This window comes from Sceloporus occidentalis, unplaced genomic scaffold, assembly GCF_023333645.1.
Source record: "Sceloporus occidentalis isolate IW3139 unplaced genomic scaffold, rSceOcc1.0.p SCAF_191, whole genome shotgun sequence".
Taxonomy (NCBI): domain Eukaryota; kingdom Metazoa; phylum Chordata; class Lepidosauria; order Squamata; family Phrynosomatidae; genus Sceloporus; species Sceloporus occidentalis.
The window spans coordinates 68,141-91,995 of NW_028317171.1; the positions used below are offsets into that span (position 1 = coordinate 68,141).

The following is a 23,855-nucleotide window of genomic DNA, read 5'->3' on the forward strand; positions in this document are numbered from 1 at the left end:
ATAGACAATCCTATTTGATTGAGCATAGGAGGATTAAAATGGAGCTAAGATCTAGACTGGTAAGTTAGATAGGCAGGCAAAGTGAAATTATTAAACGTTAGTCTATTGAAGGGCACATGATGGTGCAGATTAGGATTTAAGATGATTCCCGGATTCTGTAAAGTTGGAGGTGCCTAGGGTGAGCAAATCCATGTTCTGAACCTCTGAAAGAGCAAGAACATTTGATATAAATGGTGCTTCCAAAAGCTATTTCTGGTTTATGTACATACATATATAAATTATGTGAATATGCAATGCACTGTTTCTTATATTCAGTATTATGAATGGTGCTGAAAATCAAAGACCTCTTTTGAGGTTTTTTTATATCTGGACAACGTTCTGGCATTTTGTTTCATCAGGAAACTTGTTTTCTGTCAGCATATGTTGAAGACTCAGGAATAGCAGACTTTGAAAAGTGTGTGTGAATGTGTGTGTGTGTGTGTGTGTGTGAGAGAGAGAGAGAGAGACTTTTTGGGACTTATCTTACTGCTGATAACATCCTGTCAATTCAGGATATTATTAAGACTATTTCACGTTTAGCATGCATTTTGAAGAGTACATACGTGCAATAGTGTCTGAAGGAGGCTGCATGGAGAAAGGAGGGCCAAGGAGCAAAAAAGAGGAGGTTGAAGGGGTGGAAGAGCAAAAGAAAATGGAACTTACTGCTTCTCCTGGTTTTCCATTCTCTCCAGGTGGTCCTGAAGATCCAGGCAGTCCCTATAGGAAGCAGAACTATTACTTGATACACATTCTGATATACTTTTTCAACACCAATCATATAACCTATGGGGCTGCATATTTCTTAAAAGGTAAGAATTTTTCAGATAGTAGTTTATTTCAGATACTGGTCTCCATTTTAAGGTGTGGAGATATCCATAAGTGTTCCATATTTTGAAAATTGTTCTATGGCTAACCCATCCATTCAGTTACACTCAGGTCTGATTCTCACTGGGCTTCCTGGGCAGAGATCTTTCCCAGTGACTTGGAATTCATGCATAATTACATTGAAAAACTGGGCTTCCATCTATGAGCTAAGATATTGTTTCTTTCATATCAAAGCATCATCAGGCACTGTTACAAAGAACATAGTGGAATGTTGAGCTACAGAGGTTTTTGCATTCAGCAGTAAAAATTTGGAAGGCCCAGCTCAAGTACAACCTCTGTAGAATTGCTGAGGGAACTTACATTTCTTAAGACTGGAGAAATTTCTTGGGGAATGGGAGGATATTCATCATTTATTTTACATCACTCTAATGTGGTAATCTCTTGCAAATGTTCAGGAGCCACTCAGATAAATTGTAGATCTCTCTTTATGCGTGGTATGATGGGGAGTGCAGATCAGGGAACATTGGGATAGTTATACATAACTGGCTGTAGGATCACTCAACATAGCATCATTATTTCAAGGTGAAATCCTATTTAAAGTTCGACTCATTGATTTTGATGGCATCTCTCCTAAAAAGAGTTCAGATGGCAAACTTCAAATTCAAAGCCCTCAATACAACCAAATTAAACTTCAGTTCTCCCATTAACATTTGAATTTCAATATGAACACAGTGATTGCATGAATGTCAAAATACCTGGAATCCAGGTGGCCCAGTTGGACCAGGCTCTCCTCTTTCACCAGGAGGACCCTGAAAAAACAGGAAAGGAAAACCAATCAGAGTCTTTCAGTGTTGTTAACACAATGCTATTTCACTCTTTGCACATCTATATTCTGTTGTAACAGCCTTCTTGATCCAGAGCATTTAAGGAACAAAAAAGGCATGATACCAATCCTATAGTTAGCCTCAGTCCTATTATTAGATCTGACTAAACTTGACCATTGAATTAACTGAATTTACCCAAGTGTTGAATCATGAGTCTACTTTAGTTGGGACTAACCAACAGGACTATAGCCATTGTAATAATATAAATAAAACAAAACAAAATAAAAGGCAACAGTTATAATACTATTGTAACAGACATTAAATTAGTCATAGATGCTTCCCTAGCCCACTACTCAACTCACATTTCACATCCAGTAATTTCACTTTCAGTAATTTATCTCACACAGTTAATTTACTGCCCAATGATGAGACAACTCATTTATACCAAATGAAGTTGGGGCCTCTTGGCCAACAGTGGGGCTTGAGTGATTCCCCTTATCCAGCATTCCAGATAGGATGGGGTGAAATGAGGATTTAATCATTGCTTTTTATACTCCATTACTTTGCACATATGGTATCAAATGGCTTTTATGTTTCTGAGACTATTTCATTTTTCTGACTTACACCAGGTCCTGGGGGGCCTTGAGCTCCTGCTTCACCATCCTTTCCAGGTGGTCCCTGTTAAATAATAATAATGATAATTATGATAATGATAATGACAACAACAACCTGCTAGTTATGGGTCTGCATCACATTTACACCAATTTAAAAGTAGAAGGGGGAACCATGTAGTTAATTCTACTGACCTGTCCACCAGGAGGTCCAGCACCACCTCTTTCTCCATTTTTACCAGGTGAACCCTACAATTGGCAAAAAAATGAGTTACTTCAAAGTAAAGTATTTTAAAGTATTGTTATGAAAGTAATGTGCTTAAGCCTATGTGATACAACTATTACTGTAAGATGAACTAGAACTAGGTAGAACTAGGAAGAATGATGGAACTATAATTATACTCTGCAAACACCAGTTGAACACTGTGACTAGATTATAATAAAAATAGATGTGGAAATTTCATTATCAAGTCCCCATTCTTGGGGTTCATGTGTTCCTCACAGACAAGCCTTCCCCCCAGTTAACTTCCCATTAGCGCATGTGTGGATAGTCAACACACATACTGTACTGAAAAGCTTTACATTATCACTAATTATAGAAGGTGAAAATGTCACCCACAAAGGAAGCACATGCTCTGTTGCTTTTACTGACCTCACTACCCTTTGGACCAGGAAAACCCATCACTCCTGGTTGACCCCGTGGACCTGCTGGGCCTGGGGGACCACTTCGCCCAGATTCTCCTGGTGGACCCTGGTGCAAACAAAAGAAAATTAGATACAAATATATTTTAAAAGCTATAAAAGATATGAAAAATATTGTTAAAATTGCACAAATCATGAAGAAATAAGGAAAGGCTCAGGCTTTGAATAATATCATTTCCCTCCCCTCCATTGTAGATGTAATTACGCAAACAGTACCAAGACAGTTTTGGCTAATTTATCCATTGAAAAGAACCACTATATATCAGTATATCTGATATAAAGTTCAGGTAAAGAGAAAGGAATAAGAAGAGAGCAATATTAATCACATACCGATGGGCCTGGTTTTCCATCTGATCCTGGGGCTCCTGGACTTCCTGTTAATCCCTGGATGAGAAAACAAAAATAACATTTGCCTAAGAATTACATCTTATTTGAGGACATTTTAGGGTTGCATTTTAATTTTTCACATACTACAGTATTAGGCTTAAAAACTCTGTCTTCTTAAGGATATTGGAATTTAGGATTAAACTGAGGGACTGGGAACTAATAGGTCAAAAGGAATGGAAATGAAGAAACTCTCCAGAAGTTCTTGGACTTTGACTGTCACCATTCCTCAGCTCTGGCTAGACTAGTCAGGAATGCTGGGAGCTGCAATCCAGTGACATCTGGAGGGCTACTTGATGCTGACCCCTGAATTATATGGCTTCCTTTGCAGTTATGTTTGGACAAATATGTTAAGGTGTTAAAAGGAATGTCCATGTTTTTGAATAGGAAAATTATGTGATATAGACCAGTTAAATCAATGGGATTTCTGTAAGTGCTGACTTAGCATTCAGCAACTGATGAATGGATTCTACTTTGTTGGGAGTAGCAACTGGGAGAATTAACTAAGCCATGCAAGGCTTTACATTGATCTTGACTCTTGAGTAGTGATATAATTCTTCATGAATTTCATTTTCAAAGGAAGCAATGGGCAATTTTGTAATTGTTTTTTCTGCTGAGAGAAATTTTTTAAAACCTCCACAGTTGCTGAGGATTACTTGCAGTTCAAGATTCTTTCTGTGTCAAATATATATTTTTTAAAATTAATTTTTATTGAGCTTTTTCATTAGAACATATGAAGTCTGCATAACGATGACAAAAACTTCAACAGCATTCTCTATGCAGGCAGAAAATTTCGAAGTAGGGCACTTCTTTTGTATAAAATTAGATAAGGCAGTTTTGTGCAGAAAATATTTTCTGCACAGAAAATATTATTTCTGCATAGGAATACTATTTTCTGCACAGAATGCTATTTTCTGAGCAAAAACGTGCAAATTTGGCACTAAGTCCCGGACCACAGAGATTCCCAATATTTCCTGATACTTGAGAACATTTTTCCAACTATTTTTAAATATTTTCAAACATTCATTCCATTTCTTTGAAGATGCCAGCCACAGATGCTGGTGAAACATCAGAAAGAAACTCTGCTAGAACATGGCCACATAGCCCAAAAAACCCACAAAAAACTATGGATGCTGGCCAAGAAAGCCTTCGACTTTACATTCATTCCATTCCTAATGTTGTGGCAAACAAGATTTCCTACTAACTGAATGCTCATCTTTGTATGTTTTTAAAAATGGCTTGGATCATATTTGAACTTCTCCAGTGGACTAGTTCCTCCACATGGAAAAAGCCACAAAGGGCACATGAGGTAGTCAACTTGTATCTGGGCAGTGCTTTGCCACAGTGCATGTTAGGCCTGTGTTGACTGAATTTATTATCTATACCCCAAATAAGTAAATTAATCTGGGAAGTAAATAAGACGGTTTGTCTAGAGCTTTTCCCTCTGACATCTAATCTCCTATGTGGAGGGATTTTCCCCCAAGAAGGAAGAATCTATCATGTGGTCTCACATGTGCCGTCAAAAAGCAGATCTACCATTTCCTCTATTCAAGAAGGCATAACTCTTTATAAACACTGGACACCAAATCCGTAGGTGTATCTGGATTCTCAAAGACTTGAAATCAGTAGAAAATTGTCAATAACCAAAAAAGAGTTCACCTGATTTCTACAGCCAATTGTGTTTCCTAGAACATGATTTCTAAATACTTTATTAACTATAATAAATGTGTAAAATCTCAACAATGTGGGATAGGTTGATTATCAGTCCAAGATTGTGCTGGTATTTGGATTTAAAGTTAACTATTTAGCCAACTCAGTTATCCCTAATCATGATCACATTATTTTTTGTTCCCCACCCAGTAGAGGTTTCCACTTACTCTCATTCCTGGAAGACCAGGGCTCCCATCACGCCCGGATTCACCCTGGATACCTCTTGGCCCGGGACTTCCTGGGCCTCCTCGTTCACCAGGAGCACCCTGTAAGCAAACACATTTCAATATTAGGTTATGAATGACATGTAGGGGGGAAAGGGGTTTGCATTGCAATCTGTAGAAAAAAGTCATAAATATTAGAGAAAATGAATGTTCCAATAAAGGAAGTGTATACCTTTTCACCAGGAGGCCCGTTACTACCAGCAGGACCACGGAAACCTGGGGCACCCTGAGAAGGAGAAAAGCAGAAATGCTCATTCTGTGGGTTAAGAAATAGCTGGGGAAAGGTACTGATGTGCTGGTAAGTGTATTAAATTACCAAGGAAACCTTTAGTTTTAGAATTCCATTTGGGCTATAGAATTGCTATCCTACAATAGGAAAACTTATGTTCTCAAGGGTGTAAAAAGTGTGGTACTGAGTACTTGCCCTCTCTCCAGGACTTCCAGGTATACCATTTGTACCAGGCTGACCAGCTGCTCCTGCCTTGCCTTCTTCTCCTGGGGGACCAGAGGCACCGGGAATACCATTTTCACCCTTATAACAAAACATCATAAAACTATTAACTGGTAACTCTAATGAACTCCCAAAGAAGGAAAAGAAACACAAGATAAATAGATCTTTTGAGAACAAAATTAATAAATTCTGCTTGAGTATGATTTGTACATTTGTCCCACCCAAATCTATCAGGACAGTATGTCCATATACTTACACGTTCGCCTCTTGGTCCTGTCTCTCCTTTTGCACCATTCTTACCAGGTTCACCCTAATAAATAACATAGATATATTAAAACTCATCTTTAATTCAGTTTTTCATGATGTGAATAAGAATGATTCATTATACATAATAAATACAATACATCCAATAGTAAACATGATATAATAATGCCAGTATCGATAATGCTATCTATGCATTCATTTCAAATTATTCCTTTTCCCCAATACATTAAATTGTGTCTAATAATGTATCTGAGAGCATAGGCCCAGGTTAACTGCATCTTGAATTCCATTAATCTAGAATGACATAAAAAGACTTCATTTTTGTACAGATTTATTTGTTTGTGCTATTAAAATTTGACCAGTAGGCTTATGAAAGAAAAATGTTCAGGCAGATCAAACACAGATCCCATTAGTATTTTAGAGATATAATTACGATCTTATGTATGGTTTCGTTCCCTTGGTTTAAAAAAGGTTTTTCAATAGGAGAAATATATTAGTGCTGTTCCTTGAACTCTTGAGCACAAACAAAAGGAAGATTTGTCATAGTATAGTGTGCAATATATTGGGGCTAAATGATATGATAATGCTGGTGAGTGGGGATGTTACAGCAGCAACAGAAAAATTCAAATAAATCATTAAAAGTATTGTATAAACCTGGGCCATGCATTCAGTGATACCACGCTCTCTATTAAGTAAGCACGTAAAGACAAATCAAATTTCTTCACTTGCTTACATAATCACCATAAAGAAGATGGTAAGTAATGCAGAAAACAGTATGGCATTTTCACTTTGTATTGAAAAACCAAACTGAATGCAAGAGAAAGCAAGACTAAGATTTGTCCATTGACAAAGAAGAAACTGCCAGTGACTTACCGCTGGACCTCTTTGTCCAGGGATCCCATTAGTACCAGGGGGCCCAGGAGGACCACGAGCTCCACTCAGTCCAGGAGGTCCAGAAATGCCAGCCGCGCCCTTCACAGAAACAAAGAATGGTTGCATAAGCATCCCTAAGCAGTAGTGAGAAAAACTGATCATTCCCACTGCAAATATGGCTTTGCCTTGGGATACTCACTGGGAGACCTTTTGCACCAGGGCTTCCATCTCGACCTCCAGGGCCCTGCAGAGAATAAGTGATAACGTTGACATCCATGATACAGTTTGTGCTTGCATTTTTGAAAGGTTACCATTTCAATCAAACAGATACTAGTAGGTTACTAAATATGTACAGTTTTGTAAAGAACACTTGACACTTACAGGGGGACCAGGACCACCAGGGGCACCTTGAGGACCAGGTTCTCCTCTTGTCCCAGGAGATCCACTGGAGCCTGGAGGGCCAGCAGGACCAGTTTCGCCCTATAAAACAAAGAGTGTGTGATCAATAAAATTAGTATGATTTGGTAGCCTGGCTATTACGAGTATATCAAGGAGGGAAAAAAATAATCATTTAGCCTGTTAGACCAGCTTGTCTCACTAAAAACAATTTTGAATTTAGAGACAAGCTATTCAGACATACAACTGAAAAATAAAATTCTATTGGATGCGGAGAATAAAATCATTAGTAAGAAAATATGCTATTGACAGATAGGAAAAAGTGAAAAATGTACACCTTAAAATTACACTTGATAATGGATTGTATACACCCACAATACATGCCATTGAAGGGATGGGCTAAAAGTTTTTTTTAAAAAACAACAACAAATAAACACAAGTACATCCATCATTAGTTGTTGCAATGAAACACAGACCAATATGTTGTTGTAATGAAACTGAGATAAATATGTAAAGTATGTTACCTTAAAACCAGGAGAACCTGGAAATCCTGAGGGGCCTGGAGGGCCTGGGGGACCCTGCAAAATTCAACCACAAAAATATCAGTACATAGGCCAGTGCCATTATTTTAAAAAAAATTATACAAGATTATAAAAACGATTGTCAGTTGTGTTGCATCATGAGAAGGATCAAATAGTAAGTGAATGTGTTGTCTATGTTTGTGCATGCACCCACCAGTCCACCAAGACCTATATTACAGAATAGGCCTATTTGATTTATTTATTTTATTTGTATGTCGCCTTTCTCCCAAAGTGGGACCCAAGCTGGATCCCAGAGAGAGTAAGTTTAAAAGCTTTCACAATAAAATTTTAAAACAACTAAAATACCACATAAACAGAATAAAATCATTTAAAAACATACCAAAGTTTAAAAATTTATTCTCCCAACTATTATTTACTGCTCATTATATACAACAGAAACAGAGAAAGTGATCTATAAAACAAAAAGTTTGTGTGGGTTCCAAAACCAAGTGGTTGAGTCAAGGCATAGCAGCATGAATTTATCAGCTCAGCATTTCACCATGGCTAGGCTGCAGAATATTATCCTAAGAAAGTTATTTCTGATAACCATCTACTGCCTTGTGGTTTGACAAGCTATTTTTTTTTAAAAAAATTATACACTAGGTTGGATCATGACTTGACTTAGGGGCTAAACAGACCAGTGTTTAACACCGGCCTTGGGGCAGAGTGGGGTGTGGTGTCTGCATGCCACATGCCCAAATACCAGTGTCACACTGTGCACCTGACCACACAGTGGCTGGTGTCAAGATGTTCTGTTGGTGCAGCATTTAGACATGAGAGGAGCACTGAAAAGCCGCAGCAGCGGCGGCAAGGGCACCTTTTTGCTGTCGTTAAAAGGAGAGGCATTTTGCCATTCTTTTTAGCACTAGCAAAGTATTGAATTGGGACTGTGGTGTGTGTTTGCCACGGTACTGATCCTTTGCTGAAAGGGGCAGTGCGAAGCCGCTACTTTGGAGCAGTCTGTAACTAAGGGGTCATGCAAATGGAGCAAAAGGAGCAGCCAGGAATTTGGGCGATTTCAGTTGATTTGAAAGCAGTGAGTTGTACTTTAGCCTGTATTTTCATTATGGGAAATTAGATGAGTGAAGCATTTGCATTTCTGCCTTGGCTACAGTTAAAATAATATAGAGTCAGATGTTAACCATATTACAAATTGGTCAGCATTTGAGTATACTTGGAACGGCAGAGTGAAAACTAAGTAATCATACAATGCAGTCCTACTTACGGGTTGGCCAGCTGATCCAGGAGCTCCATCATTACCACGAGCACCCTTTTAAAAAAATGAAATATATTTAGAAATAAATGAATTTTGCCAACAAATAATATTACTATATTTGTCCTTTAGAAACAAATCAAGAAAGCATAACATGATCTGTATCGTTCAAGTTACAATGAATTTGCTCTTTGCCCAAGGTAGGGAATCTCTCAGAACTGGGTTTTTATGGGCTCTGTGTTGCTCTAGTTGACAGATTTGGAATGGATGGGTTTGGGTGATAAAACTGAATTATTGGTAAAAGAATTAGTACAGTTAGTCTTTCATATCCATGGATTCTTTATCCATGATTTCAAGCATCCACAACTTGAAAACATTCCAAAAATATATAAATTCTGAAAAGCAAGTCTTGATTTTGCCATCAGAGACTGGAAAGACTGGATACTCGCTGATGACTTCAAAGCAGTAATGGGCTCACCACCACAGAAATACTTTACCCACTACATCCACAAGAAAACGAGAGTTTCTATATACCATGTCTCATTCATTTTAAGTTTCTTGAAGACAATAGTGCTGTTAAGGGTAACACTTGGTAGCAGACATTCAGATGTGGTAAAAGATCCGAGCATCATCTTGTGCATGCCAGAGGTGGCTTAATAAATTCTAAAGTAAATGAAGAATATACTGTACTATCTGTACAGTATACTGTACTGTACTATCTAAGGGATGGGAGTTCATAAGGCCATTGAGATCCAGGGCCTAAAATGATCTAACTTCACCACTGCTAGTTGGCTACAATGAACATGCTTTGTCGAATTTGGGACAGAAAATGATATGCAATGTAAGTGTTTGGTCCAGTTACTTACAGCAGTTCCTGGAAGTCCTGCTCTTCCTCTTTCACCTGGCTGACCTCTTGGACCCTATTGAACACATATTATTATATTTAGAGGAGAAATAGCAATCAAACACTCTTTGTTTAGAAGCATTCCTGATTGAATGACATCTCCTGAGATCACTATTACGGAAATGTCTCTCCAAGTTCTAGAAATATCCCAGAGTATAATGGACTTAAATTAAATGGACAACAGGGACCATGGGTTTATAGTCAATGGACAGCTGAATATTTTGCTCCCTGTCAAAATTGTATTTCAAGAGAGAGTAAATTACCATTGGTCCAGGAGATCCATTTTCTCCAGGAAGGCCATTTTCACCCTATTTAATAAAGAGAAAACTGTTAAATACACCATATGCATTGTTCCACATTTGTCTGGTGTGAATAAGCCACCTTCTTCTTAAAGATATTTACCTTAACCCAACAGGTACTACATGTACACAGACATTGACCTCCATATGTGGATCCCTTTCCAGAGCAGAAACCATATGCATGATAAAATTGATCCATATGATAAACTTCCCTGCAGTGGAGTTGATGGATTTGGCCCACATTCATTTTCTAACAGTTTGGTCATTATTGTTTGTTTAATGATGGGGCACTCAATACATTTTTTCCTTCTCTTTCCCCAAAAGAGATGACCAACAATGCCAAAGATAATAATAATGAACATCTGTTCAGTGAGACACTTATATGTAGTAAGACACTTGCAGGCCTTTGCTGTATACAGTCTCTGGAGTAGGAGCCAATTTGGTGTACTATTGCTGGACTAGAAACTGAGAGATTTTTGGGTTTAAGTCCCCACTGTGAAAATGAAAACTCATTAGCCAACCTCATTAGGCTATTTACTGTTTTTGTACCAGGACAAAATATGCAAAGGAGGAGAGCTACTTATGTTACCATAGCTTACCATGGTAAATATTACACAGCTCAATTAGCCGAAAGCAATTTTATGAACATGTTCAGAAAAGTGACACTTAAACAAGTGCATATCTTTATTATGGTAAACTGGATTCTATCTAGAAATTATCTGGTAGATGCAGTGTGTAGTAAAAATCTCAGCAAGTTCAAGGGCCCCTGAGCCCCCCTGGGGACTGCACAGACTGTGCAAAATGCCCCCCCCCCCAAAGGGGGGATACCTAAAAGATAACTTCTGGTTCTAAATATGTATATATATTTCTAGAGAAAGAGGCAATTCACTCGGGGGGGGGGCAGCCTGGGGTAACTGGATTGGTTAGGGGTGCTGTAGAAACAGGCTTGGTGGTTCCAGGCTTCATTTTCTTATTTAATAATAATAATAATAATAATAATAATAATAATAAAATTTATTTGTATCCCGCCCCTCTGAGAACTATCAGGGCGGCTAACAAGTTAAAAATATACAACATATCAAATCCCTGGTACCCTCCCCCCCTCAAAAAGGTATTAAATCTAACAAAGAATTAAAACCATACAGGTTAAAACTGACCAAAGGGTCAAGCAACAAAACAATACAACAGAACAACAGAACAATAATCAATACAACAGTGATCAATGGGAGCAGCAGTATCTCTTTATGGGAGTTTCCTGAGGCCGGGTTGGCTATTCTGGAAAGGCCTGCCAGAAGAGATCCGTCTTAACAGCCTTTTTAAAGCTGTCTAAGGATGTAAGTAGACGGATCTCATCCGGCAGGCCGTTCCACAGTCTGGGGGCGATGATGGAAAATGCCCTCTGGGAGGTAGCCGAGAGCCTAGATTTTTGTGGCTGAAGTAGGCCTCTCCCAGAGGAGCAGAGTGAGCGAGGAGGATTGTAGGGGAGAAGGCGGTCCCAAAGATAGTTTGGACCCAAGCCATTTAGGGCTTTAAAGGTGATAACCAACACCTTGTACTGGGCCCGGAAACTAATAGGCAGCCAGTGGAGGTACTTTAGAACCAGAGTAATATGGTCCCTCCTAGATGTTCTGGAAATTACTCTGGCTGCCATATTGTGGCAGTTTGCAGTTTCCGGACCAAGTATGAGGGTAGCCCCATGTAGAGCGCATTACAGAAATCTAGACATGAGGTTACCAGCGCGTGAACAACAGTCTCAAGATCCTTTACTTCCAGGAAAGGGCGCAGCTAGCGTATCAGTTGAAGCTGATAACAAGTGCTCTTGACTGTTGCATTTACCTGATTTTACATCAGGAGCGACGAATCAAGGAGCACTCCCAGACTGCGAACACAGTCCTTGACGGAGAGTGTGACCCCGTCTAGGACCGGAGGTTGCAACCCGATTCCTGGTTTCGGGGCCACTACTGTGAGCACCTCCGTTTTGTCATGATTCAATCTCAATCTGTTTTTCCTCATCCAGCCCATTACTGCCCAAAGACATTCATTGAGAGAGGAGATGCCATCAGAATTCAAGACCGACGAACGAGACATGGAGAAATAGATTTGGGTGTCATCAGCATACTGATAACACCCAGCTCCATGACTCCGAATGATCTCACCCAGCGGCTTCATATAGATGTTGAACAACATTTGTTGGCATGAGTGGCATTTTTAAACCTTACCTTTAGACCAGGAGCACCTGTATCACCTTTTGCACCATCTCTTCCATCGAAGCCCTTTCATGAAAGGAAAGGAAGAATATGAGTACAACTCAATAGACATTTCTTTTTTTGAAAATCTTAAATAGTTATGTGTGCTTTCCTCTTCTTTGACTACCTCTGAACGAAATGCCAAGAATCTAGAAATGGCTTCATAGTTCTCAAAAATTAATGTGTGTGTGTGTGTGTGTGTGTGAGAGAGAGAGAGAGAGAGAGAGAGAGAGAAGGATATTCATTTTTAATGTAAACAACCTGAAATAGCACTCATTTTAGGATATCTCCTCAATCCCCTGTCTATGCCACTGTTTTCAGATTAGGGCCTGGTTTGCACAGCTTAACTAATATACCTGGGTCCAAATCTAACAAATGTTATCTGCAGCAACTATTTTCCCCTATTGACTAGTTATAAATCTTGATCTTTTGAACTTCAGTAAATACAAGTACGTCAATCAGGAAAATGTTTTGAGTGAACACTCAAGAGTTGCCTTCACACTAGACCCTGGAGAATGATTGCCTGTTAATATCTTCGCCACAATAACTGCCAGAAAATACTTACTCTATGACCTTTCATTCCAGGAAGTCCAGGCATGCCAGAGGGACCTTTGTGGCCCTAAATAAACATGAGAGACAGCATTGTTAAACCTGTATATGGATTTTCACTGACTGTTTTTAAATTCTGTATTAATGAGAAAAAAGTTTCATCTTTCAGGTGCTATTTTAGAAAACCTCACAAAACAATGTATAGGTCCAGGTATTGCAGATGAGAAAAGGTATTGTAAGTTGGGGGGGGGGGGGGAGGAACAGATCATGATTCCTGTTTGCATCCATATGAAAGGTGAATCTAATAATTCTGTGCATGAGTAATTCTGTAACTCACTCATTGAATCAATGAGAATGATATAGGTATTGACTTAAACAGTCCTATTCATTCAGGGAGTCCATGCTAGTTGGAACTAGCAACTGGATTTAGCATATTGTATCCAGTTAAGCTTCTTTCCAGGTAAGGATGGGTTAGGCCAGGGGTAGGCAACCTGCGGCCCGCGGGCCGGATGCGGCCCGGCAAGGTCTTGGGACTGGCCCCAGCCCGGTCCTGCCACCGATTGCCGCCGGAGCCTTTGGCCTCTCGCGTAAGGGTGTGGGGCCTTTGGCCTATCAGGAGGAGGCAGGCAAGGGGGGGCAAGCAGCGGGGAAGGGGGGCAATTGTCTATAGAAGCCTCCAAAACATGCATTTATATTAACATTTTTTAAAAAATCAGCAAATTTTTAGCGTGTCCTCCATTTTAAAAAGTGTCCTCCATTTGAAATTTTGTCCTCCATTTGTCCTGGTTTATTTATTTATTTAATTTTTTTAAAAAATATATTTAATTATATATTTTTTTGGCTTCAGCCCTCCAGTTGTCTGAGGGACAGCAACCCGGCCCCCGGCTCAAAAAGGTTGCCTACCCCTGGGTTAGACTGAAGGGTTGGGTGTTGTGAATGAAATATCACATTCAGAAATGAAGGATTACCAAATTAGCCAGCACCAAATGAATTGAAAATCTAAATTATTCTAAATTCAAAGTGAAAACAAATGTTTCAAAGCTTTCTAACAAGAAAGGCAGTGCTTAAAAAGTAATTAACTCTGAACATATAGTTATTTGGAGTTCACAGATTTGATCCAATAATTGAAAGTCTGAGTTTTATAGTAATCCAGTAATGTTCAGTTATAACAGCACAATCGTTTGGAAAGATATGTCTCTTTCAAGAATGACAATGCCGATGAAGACTTCATCTCCATTAACCAATACTTTCAGTGACAAAGAAATGTCCATTAGGTTGTATGCACTAGGTCATTGGTGGAAATCGCCATGATAGTGACCACTGGAAGCACAATCACCTTAACATTCATGTTGGTTCAGTCCAACTCCCTCCCTAGTGTCCTCCAGGCTGTCTGCCCCCCATCCCCAGAACTGCCCCCCCCCCACAGCAGTCTTCAGATTTCAGTGCTGTCAAATTTTCACACCAGTGCTTATTGTTGGGTAAGCGCTGGTAAAATACCAGTAAAACATCAAGGAAGCATGTGAGTGTGAAATTCTGACATGCTGTCACCGCTAGCATCTTGAATCATTTTCAGAGGAGCAATTTCCTAGGAACGCAAAGTTTCTGTTCATAGGAAACTGCTGCTTTGCAAATGATTCAAGGACACTAGAGGTGAGGGGATAATTCCCTGATGTTTCAGAAGTGCCTCAGGCTTTCACACACACACACACACACACACACACACACACACGCTTCCTTGATGGTTTACCGGCATTTTACCAGTGATTACCCCACAGTAAGCGCTTGTGTGAAAATCTTCATTGGGTGAATAGCCACATCAGACTCTGAAGGCATCCTCCCCAAACAGTGACCGCTGCTGAGGGGGTGGCGCTGCAGCCCCTGGAGAAACTGTTCAGGGTCTGTCATGGCTGATATGCAAATGTGAAAAGAATGGCTCCTTTTCTTGCTCACTCAGTAGCTGTGCCACTCCTTCCAACTGTACACCCCTCTTGGGGTGTCATCCAGTATGGGCTGAACTCCCCACATATCCTGGTGACACCTCTGAGCTGGAGAAAAGGCATGGATTGCATTGTCTTGAGTTATCCCTTGTGAAACAAGTATGTGTATGTCTGTGTGTGTTTATTGGGAGTTGTAGTCATCCGTTTGGAGAAGGGTGCTCAAGAGGACTGAAAAGGGAAAGCCTGCTTATAGCACTAATTCTATAACCTGTTTCTGTGGAAGGAGTTTATTAAATTAGGGAAGTGGACTTTTTGGAAGCCAGAAAATGCACAGCTTCTAATGATAGTGAGCACATCTAGATTTTGCTCAAGCACATCCAAACTGGACTGCGTTTTTAAAATTCACCCTAGGCATACTCAAAACCAAAATAATGTATATTATTTCAACTCACAGGAGGTCCAGGCAATCCACGTTCACCAGGTCTACCGGGTCTTCCAGATTCTCCCTATAGAGTGATGAAAACATTAAATAAAAATGTTTAATTTATTTTGCACTGTTATTTTATTCAGCTTCCCAAAGGGGATGAAAAATAGGATCAAACCACAATAGCTAACTGCCATGTGACCCCCCCCCCTCCCACAATAATCCAGCAATTTCTCTTTGGTTTTACATGTAAATGATCAATTCTCATGAATTTCTGTGTAAAGAATGTATGAATGCATTTATTTTACTAAGACCCTGTGTTGGTCTTTGAAGTGGCAATTCAGTGTAAGATGGAATGGCATCTTACATGAGGTCCTCTGTTTTTCATCCCAGATAGATACCATAAACATGGCTAGTGGGTAAATGGAATCAGGTATTACCATAGTGAATGGCAAACCAGCATTTATGTTAGGTTGCTTTTGTGTACCTACAAGTAAAGTTCCTCCCAAATTTGCTAAGGGATGGGGGACAGAGATTTTTTTTGCAGATTTCTTTCATTCTCGTTGTTGTTATTAATTGCCCTCAAATTGACTTTAATTCATGGCAAACTTGTGAATGAGACATTTCCGATACCATCTGTCATCACTCTCTCTACTCAGGTCCTGCAAGCCCAGGCCCAAGGTCTCCCTGATTGAGTCTAGCCATTCTACTGCCCCAGAAAATCAGCTCTGGAGAGTTTGGGGAAAGAGCAAAGGGTAGCCAAAGAGGATTATAGTAAGAAGGCAAAATGGTTGAATGGTCACTTCCACCAGTTCTTTAAGAGGTATATTTATTGGATCAAAAAACTTTCTAAAAATGGAAAAAGCCCTTTTGTTTGGGGAAGAGCAACTCATGATCTAAACAAAAATAATTATGTCAAGGAGAAAATAAATATTTTTTTCTAACATGTCCTTCCTGACAACAGTAATGAGGCAAGGTACAGCCATTTGTTTGAGTGTACACAAACATTAGAAGATATCTGAGACTGGCTTCGGGGCACTTCAGCCTTTACCATGTGAATTCAGCCACAACCATGTGAATTTTGGCTTGATAAAGTAGGTGATGTACCCCATGCCTTCCATGTCTTTTTGGACTAAAGATCTTTGTATTGGAAGAGTATTGGTAAGGCCATTTCAAATCAAGATAAAAATGTAACAATAGATTAGACCCAATGAAATGTGAGCAGGATACCACTTGCATAAAGTGGGGATCTCCTACCACTCCCCCTCCTTAGAACAACCCTCTGTGTCCCCCAGAGTCCACTCCTAAGTGTCAGGCAATCCCAGGAGGAATGTGGCACAGAGTGCAGTACTGTGAGGAAAATCAATAGAAAATAAGTACCACTGTGTATTAGCTGATTTCCACTCCTACAACACACCTTTGAAAAACAATATTGCAGTAGCAGCAGCAGTAGTAGTAGCAGTAGCAGTAATAGCTTTTTGTCTTCAAGTCATTTCCAACATATGGCAATACTAAGGTAAATCTATCGCAGGGTTTTCTGGGTTTCCACAGTCAAGAGGGGAATTGAACCCTGGTCCCCAGAGTTATACCAATACTCAAACTACTACACCACACTGGATACAAGACTGTATCTCCTCACAATTTCTTTCTGATGAATTTATACAATAATATTAACTAATATTAACATATACTATGGAAAAACTTACATCTTTTCCAGATGGGCCAGGTGGACCAATCATTCCTGGTGGACCAGGGGCGCCCTGAGGAGGGAAAAATTAAAGATTAATTTTCTTCTACAACCTATTCCCTAAAAAATACATCAAGAACAATGAGATGAAATTATTCATTTATTTCTAGACTCCATGAGAATTAAATTTTCAGACATAGAAATGAATTTAACAGAAATCTGTTTATATTTGGTGGAAAGGGAACAATTAGAATGATTGGAGAGACTCATAGCTTCTATTTAGATAAAGCAGGAGAATATCTGAGTGTCGACACTTCCCCCTACATTGCAGAAAAATGTTGCAGCCTCTGACAGTGGTTATTGAGAAGCTGCATTGTTTGAAACATGATAGCTCTGAAATCCACCTGTAATGGACTTCTTCAGAATGGAGAATTCCACAGGGATTGCAGCATACAGTGATTCCAAAAATGTCTTAGTGGAAAAGTCTAGTCACATGAGACTGATCTTAAATGAGATGCAGCCCTGGGATGGCAAAATCATCAAGAATGAATGCTTCTTTTGAGAGTTAGAATGTCTGGCACAATATTAACTCTTGATGGGTCTGCAGGACTTTATTTCACTATTTAATATTCTCAGGCTTTGGATATATACATTTCATACTTATGAATGAAATGAAAAAGGGAATTAAAAGTTAAAAATGTTCAGAGTATTGTAGAGCCATAGTTGCATTTATTGTATGCAACTACAGAGAAGAGAAATGTGCAAATACATCATGTGTATTTGCAGATTACTGGTTACTGTTTATCAGTTTATGCTGACACAGGCCTAACTAAAATAAACCCACTGAATCAATGGAACTTAAATTAAGTGGCGATTTACCCAATTCCCATTGATTTAATGTGTCTATACTGGTTGTGACTAAGAATAGGATTTAGCCTATTTATCCTAAAGCTGCATATTGTAAATAAATAAAATATAATTACTGCAGTGGTTACAGAACTTATCTTTCATAAACGGAAGTACACCTTTCATTGGAAGATGGAACCAGGATCTGGTAGAGCCTCCCAACTGGAGGAAGGTGAGGGGAATGGACTATACTTTGTATCAATTTCTCTTTTCCTTGCAGTACCCAGGACTATCTTACATACTGTTCTGTGGAGTCCTTCAATCCTCCTCAGCAGACATTCAGAGGAATAAGTGGTTTCAAGGAAAGCAGAAAATGGGGAGAAAAAAAACCTATCCTTTTCTTTCATTTGTAACATTGTTCGGTTTATGGTATTCTCCCCTAACCAACACTAGATCAACCATCTGTATTGTATGTTTACCATCTATTTAATATTGCCTTTAAGATTAGAGACCAAAGTGGTCATAGGTACATGTCATCAAGGTCTATAGTGGACACAGCTAGGGCTTTTCAAACCATGTTTTTATCAAAACATTTAATGGACATCTTAGCCCCAGCTGATTCAGCAGCCCCAAAGGCAATCTCCTTTTCGTTATGGACACCCCAAAGGTTTAGCTGCAAATCTTTAGTGAACTTTTAAAAAATCATTACTTTCTATCTAATCTCAGTTTTATTCCCAATATATTGTTGTCAGTTGTCTACTCAAAATGGCTGGTCATGATGAACAAGAGCCAGTGCTGTACTTCAATATCCAGTGCCACCAAATGTATTACTTTCTTTCTGTCCCCTTTCCTCTGCAGTCTGGAGTCCAAACCGTCAAAAAAATCTCCTTAAGAATTTTTCTCAGACCTGAATAAGATTGATTACAAGAGGGAAAGGAGATGTTTCTGTGGGGGATTTTGCTCATACGAGTGGATCCTGGCCAATTAATGCTGGATATAATTAATCTGTAATTGCTTACAGCATGTTCATTTGGTAAAGGAAAATTGTGATATTTCTGTTTTATAATAATGCACACTGATACTTACCGGAGTGCCAGCTTGTCCAGGTTCACCAGGAGGGCCTTGGTATCCATGGGCCCCCTAATAGGTAAGATAAATTGCACATTTTAGAAATCATGGTTTGATTTTTTTGACAGTTCGTTACATTCCACACTCAAAACTGATCAGAACAAATCCTCAACTTGTAAGCAATCAGCATCTGAGACTTCAAAAGGAAAGTGAGGAGCATAAGTTTATTCTAAGCTGTTAAAAAATGACATCATAGAACATGCAGTTCTTAATGATACTTGCATTTTTGTAAAACCATGATTGTATTTGGTTTGTAGTTGAAGGAAGTACTGTTGATAGTATGCATTCATCCTTCTCTACCCAAGAAATAGACTGGAACCAGCCACTGTCCTTTTAAACCTAGAAATCCCCTTTATGTTTGAATTCTGGTTAGCATGGGGAAAATGAGGTTGATTAACAACCTACATTTCATTGTGGTTTGTTTAAATTAACCAGAAATTCCAGAGTTTGGACTTAACAGGGAGTTCTACATAAGTTACACTTGGAAAGAGTTGTGTCCAGTCTCTCTTTCTGATGTTTGCTAGGAGGAGTGGGAAGTGAGAAACCGGTGAGCCCATTCTTTTATATGAACATTCATGTATATGATCCATTCATACTCTGGGTGTGGTATCATGCAGTCCTCCTGGACTACAGCTTCAAACATTCTTCACTATAGGCTATACTGGGTAAGGCTGCTGAGATTTGCATTCCAACAACTTCTGATTGCTTCCCTTGCTGTAAACTATGGCCTCATACAGACAGTCCAAAATAAAGCTGCTTCAGGTCACTTTGGAAGTATGCTGTTTAAATAATGCATGCATCCTAAGAGGCTGGAAGCTGCGCCAAAGCCACAGTCCAGTCCTAAGGACTGCAGCATAGCTCTGGCACAGCTTCTGGCCTCTTAAGATGTGTGTTAAACAGCATACCTCCAAAGTGACCCGAAGCAGCTTTATTCTGACCTGTATGTATGGGGTCTATATTTTTGCTAGTAAACCTTAGCATTGCATCTGATAAGTTCCAGGGTGAAAGAAGCTGGGGTAGCTCATTTAGGGCCAAAACAGACCAGCACAAAAAAGCCGGCTTTAGGGTGGCATGGGGTGTGGGGTACACATGGCACACACCCCGATGCCACCCTCAAACTGGCATCACACCGTCCCGCTGACCATACAGTGGGTGGCGTCACAGAATTTCTGCGGGATGGCATTTACATTTGCTGGACTGCAGAAATGTTGAAAAGCTGCTGCTGTGGTGGAAAGAGCGCCTTTTATCCACCCCAAAAAGGAGCAGCATTTATGTAGACTATGCTATGTATTGTGAATTGGGATAGATCCCTAAAGTGAACTGCTACAGAGTTGGGGCCAAAGCAGAGATGCACAGGAGACACAGATAATGGTCTCCCTGTAGATTTGTGTTTGCATGCAAGTGTATTTTAGTCAAAGGCAGTCATGGGGACTACATTACAATTGGGATGGAGGAATGGTGCATGGAAAGGATCTGCTTAATCCTTTACCATCTGGTTCAATTTCCATTCCAAATACCATTCTCCCAAACTGTTTTCCCACCCTTGCTTGAAGTCATGCATTACTGTTTTCTGGTTCCCCCCCCCCCCCCAACCTAAATTTCTAAAAGTGAGAGGATATTACAGAAGTCTTCTGTGTAGCATCACCATGTTCTTCTTCAGAAAAAGGATCCAGTTCAACCACAACAAAACAAACTATATAATAAAATAATTCCTTGTACTTACAGGTGGGCCTGGCTGACCAACAGGACCAGGGAGGCCAGGTGGGCCAGGAGCTCCAGGTGCAGACTATGGAGAACATTTGAAAGATAAAACAATTATTGTCAGGGAAAATGAATGTAGCATCTCCTAGTGAAGCAGAGCGTAGATGTCAAATGCAAGCTGTAAAAAAAAACAAAGCTAATTGGCATTGAATAAGATTAGTGAAAAGCCAAAAGTGCTTTAGCTGAACAATTTGGCAAACATATCAGTGTTTCATTTAATATCTCAAAGAACCTATGCTCCCTAATTTGCTTGGCTGGGTATTAAGCTCTCCAAGAGACACCTTCTTTCTGCCCGGCCATAAAAAAGACATGTTTGGTGGGGATGTAAGAGATGGCTTTCTTAGTGGCCACTCCCATGGTTTGGAATATTTTTTATGTTTTTGCAGTGAATGGGATATAAAAGGCCTGTATTCAATTTCTCCATTTTACTAGCACAATATTCATAGTGGCTATGCATTTTTAGAGTTATTGCAAAAGTGGACCCAATACAGCTTTCTATAGATTAAGCTTGGAATTCTTCACTGTAACATTTCTTCAAAGCAAGTTATAAGAAATTTTAGCAATTTTCTTCCTGTTTTGAGAACCTGTTTGCAAACTGTGTAGTTTTCAAAGTCTAGTCACAATTTGAGATTTATTATCCATAAAATTTGCATGGTTGTTTTGCACAGAAAATAGCATAAGTCTGTGCAGGAAATATAATTCAAATCCCATTTCCTGTACAGAAAATGATTTTGTGCAGAATAAGACCACAATTAAAGCATTTATTTCTGCAGGACAAGTCCAGAACTGAAAATTCTTCTCACCAGGGTTTCTGAACACATAAAAACATTTTAAAACATTTTTTCAGTTACTGTGGAATATTCTTACAATTTCTACTGTTGAGATAGCACTTGTAAACACCAAGGGCATAAAATATTGCACAGGTGGTTTCAAAACCCATTGTGCAAACAGTTGGCTTCACAACCTCTTGTGGAATTTCTTTGTGCAGTCACTTTCACAAAAGCTAATCCAACATCATTGGGTCCAAGCTTCTGAAGTCTATTTAATTTCTTCCAAAGTGTATGTACATGATTGTAACTTGTTTTAACCTTGTAGCCTGTTTTCACTTGTTAAGCTGTTCAAAGTATTTTAGTCTGTTTAAATCATTTGTCATTTACATCATGCATCTAAATTGTTTTAAACTGCATAAATTAATTTTCTGTGTAAGCTGCCCTCAGAGCTGGGCTATGGGATGGGATATACATTTTTTTATAAATAAATAATATAACTGCTAGGAGGACTTTTCCTATTTCCTGTACAGAAAACGTTTTCTATGCAAAACCATTTTTGCATCCATTTTTCATGGATTTTTGGCCTGAATGTCTCATTTCTAAAAAGTGGAACATATTAATCCTTTCTTTGATATAGATGGAATCAAGAAGGTCTTTGCTAACCTAAACAGGATTGTCAGATGTCTACTCATATGAATTAAGATACATATGTAATCCTCTCTTTTACAAAAGATTCTAGAGAAAAATGAAGAAATCTATACGTTGTCTATTTAATATTTGACCCCGTATCACACTTTGCCACTAAATTGTTAGCCAATTATACTTTTATTTGTCAGTTTTAGGAGCACAAACTATTTTAGTTGCTCCAAGAAAGGGGATGAAACCCCACTGGTTTCTATAAGCTAAAGCACAAGCAATACTTATTACTGGTTATGTATGATTTATTGCATAGCTAATGTTTAGAAAATGGGATATATCCTGCTTTCTAAATATTATCTATGTAACAGGTTGCAGCAGCATAGGGAACATGTTGCAATTAGCCTTTACTGAGTTAATCTGGAATTCCATTTTATTGCATAATAGTTAAAATATCCTCTGATATACCACAGTTCATGTATTCAGTAACTTTCCCACTTTCTAACATTCTGACTACAGTTTGTTAAGACAAATACCAGTTTTGATCAGAATCCTGTTAGGGTTTTACATCTTCATAAATGGACTTAAATATGCAACAATTAGAATTGTGCAGTTGTGTAACATCCATATCCAGTAGAGGTCTACTGTTATGTTGCTATGTAGCAGTGCCAGCAAAGTGCCCAATGCACACTGGGCACCAAGGCACATCAGGCACTTTTGCTGGTGTCCTGTTATTCATCATTTCATTTCAGTAAAGGGTTTTTTAGCATCTCCGCTACATAGCTACATATATGTAAAGTAGCATAATTAGTAGTAGAGGATTCTAGCAGTGTGTTGTTTGACAGACTTTTGTAACACTGGACTAGCATTAAAAAATGTGTTGTGGTAAAAGGCAGCCTGATCCACAAACCACAAAGCCAAGTTGCTTATTTCCTTGTGAGCACAACACCTTATATAGCATTGGTTTCAAGATGAAGCCTGGCAAGTATGATGAAATGTGGCAAGATGACATTGGGTTTGGTAGCTATTAATTGGTGCTTGATACGGTTATATTAATGTAACAGAGAATTATATGCAAACTGCACTGGACACAGTAAGTGGCATGAATTGCAATGCACTTGGCCATTTATATGATTCATTTATCATTGTTTGCATATGACAGAAAATCTGCCTTCTACATGGTATATGCAATTAACTTGCATTCAGTGACTGTATTCAAATCTTTACACTGTGTCACTGTGCCAGTATTGCTTTATTTGTACACTAGAATGATATACTATATTTCTCAAAGTGAATGATAAAGAGATGAGTAAGCTAGTAGGTGCATTTATGTGCTCACTTTTTCACTAGCTCTGAGGAGGTTGGTGAATGACTTGTTTCATTTTTTTAAAAAACCAACATGAATTTTCTTTGTTTTAAAGAAAATGCAAACTGATAAGTGGTGGAAAAAATTAAAATTGAGTTGCTATATAGCAATCACACAAATAAATCAATGATGTAGAGATATAATGATAAACAAACACCTGTTGTGGTTAACTTCTATAATTCTTTTTTTCCCCAGAACCACTTCA

At 38.9% G+C, this 23,855-nt stretch overlaps 1 protein-coding gene across 1 annotated transcript in view; it reads right to left on the reverse strand.

Annotated features, from left to right (window-relative positions):
• Nucleotides 1–23,855, reverse strand: part of COL3A1 (collagen type III alpha 1 chain) — an 87,557-nt gene that overhangs the window by 22,755 nt on the left and 40,947 nt on the right. The window contains exons 6-28 of the mRNA XM_089502045.1: nt 20,841–20,903; nt 19,076–19,129; nt 17,163–17,216; nt 15,485–15,538; nt 13,112–13,165; nt 12,520–12,573; nt 10,265–10,309; nt 9,964–10,017; nt 9,110–9,154; nt 7,828–7,881; nt 7,289–7,387; nt 7,107–7,151; nt 6,908–7,006; nt 6,027–6,080; nt 5,744–5,851; nt 5,492–5,545; nt 5,263–5,361; nt 3,332–3,385; nt 2,952–3,050; nt 2,495–2,548; nt 2,313–2,366; nt 1,620–1,673; nt 703–756 (exon numbers count right to left, since the gene is read on the reverse strand). Of these exons, the coding sequence (XP_089358171.1) occupies nt 703–756; nt 1,620–1,673; nt 2,313–2,366; nt 2,495–2,548; nt 2,952–3,050; nt 3,332–3,385; nt 5,263–5,361; nt 5,492–5,545; nt 5,744–5,851; nt 6,027–6,080; nt 6,908–7,006; nt 7,107–7,151; nt 7,289–7,387; nt 7,828–7,881; nt 9,110–9,154; nt 9,964–10,017; nt 10,265–10,309; nt 12,520–12,573; nt 13,112–13,165; nt 15,485–15,538; nt 17,163–17,216; nt 19,076–19,129; nt 20,841–20,903 (1,458 nt within the window). The remainder of the gene's footprint in view (nt 1–702; nt 757–1,619; nt 1,674–2,312; nt 2,367–2,494; nt 2,549–2,951; nt 3,051–3,331; nt 3,386–5,262; nt 5,362–5,491; nt 5,546–5,743; nt 5,852–6,026; nt 6,081–6,907; nt 7,007–7,106; nt 7,152–7,288; nt 7,388–7,827; nt 7,882–9,109; nt 9,155–9,963; nt 10,018–10,264; nt 10,310–12,519; nt 12,574–13,111; nt 13,166–15,484; nt 15,539–17,162; nt 17,217–19,075; nt 19,130–20,840; nt 20,904–23,855) is intronic.